Genomic DNA, 678 nt, shown 5'->3' on the forward strand with positions numbered 1-678 from the left:
GACCGCCACCAGACCTTGCGCTCACTTGCCCATGCATGCCAAATCCCCAAGACTACCATCCTCAACTACATCAAGGAAGTTTCAAGGCTCAAGGCCCGCTCAAGCTATGTCAAGCCGTTCCTGACGCCGGCCAACCAAGACGCTCGGTTGAAGTTCGCCTTGAACTTCGACCTTCGTCGAATGGACGCCATGTTTTCGCCAGCATGTACGAGTATGTACATGTTAACGAAAAATGGTTCTATCTGACGAAGGTCAAACATAAGCTCTACGTGTACGAAGACGAAGAAGTCGCCAAACGCGAAGTCAAGTCGAATAGCCCTATTACGAAAGTCATGTTCCTCGCGGCGATTGCAAGGCCAAGCTTCGACCACCACGCGAAGAAGACCTTTGACGGCAAGGTTGGTATTTGGCCGTTTGTTGATGTCGTCCCTGCCACAAGAAGCAGCAAAAATCAGCCGAAGGAAACGCTTCTCACCGTGCCGCAGACGGTGTGCGCAGAGGAATATTCCAACGCCATCGTAGACAAAGTCGTGCCGGCGATTTTGTCGCGTTTCCCTCGTTCGCAGCTGAGGAAGGGAATAGTCATCCAGCAAGATAACGCTGGCCCCCACAGGGGAACAACATCAGATTTGCTGAAGTCGCGAGGCGTTGAGGGGATAGTTGTGGCGAATCAACCTC

The 678-nt window shown here is 52.5% G+C and overlaps 1 protein-coding gene across 1 annotated transcript; it reads left to right on the forward strand.

The window, feature by feature from the left end:
• Window positions 1-203: 203 nt before the first annotated feature.
• H310_10604 (hypothetical protein) lies at window positions 204-522 on the forward strand (the record flags this gene model as incomplete). Its single annotated transcript, XM_008877033.1, has 2 exons — window positions 204-398; window positions 499-522. 2 exons carry the CDS (start codon window positions 204-206, stop codon window positions 520-522), a joined length of 219 nt encoding a protein of 72 aa, XP_008875255.1.
• Between the last annotated feature and the right edge of the window lie 156 nt (window positions 523-678).

The sequence above is a fragment of the Aphanomyces invadans genome (genome assembly GCF_000520115.1).
Source record: "Aphanomyces invadans strain NJM9701 unplaced genomic scaffold supercont1.27, whole genome shotgun sequence".
Lineage (NCBI taxonomy): Eukaryota > Oomycota > Saprolegniomycetes > Saprolegniales > Verrucalvaceae > Aphanomyces > Aphanomyces invadans.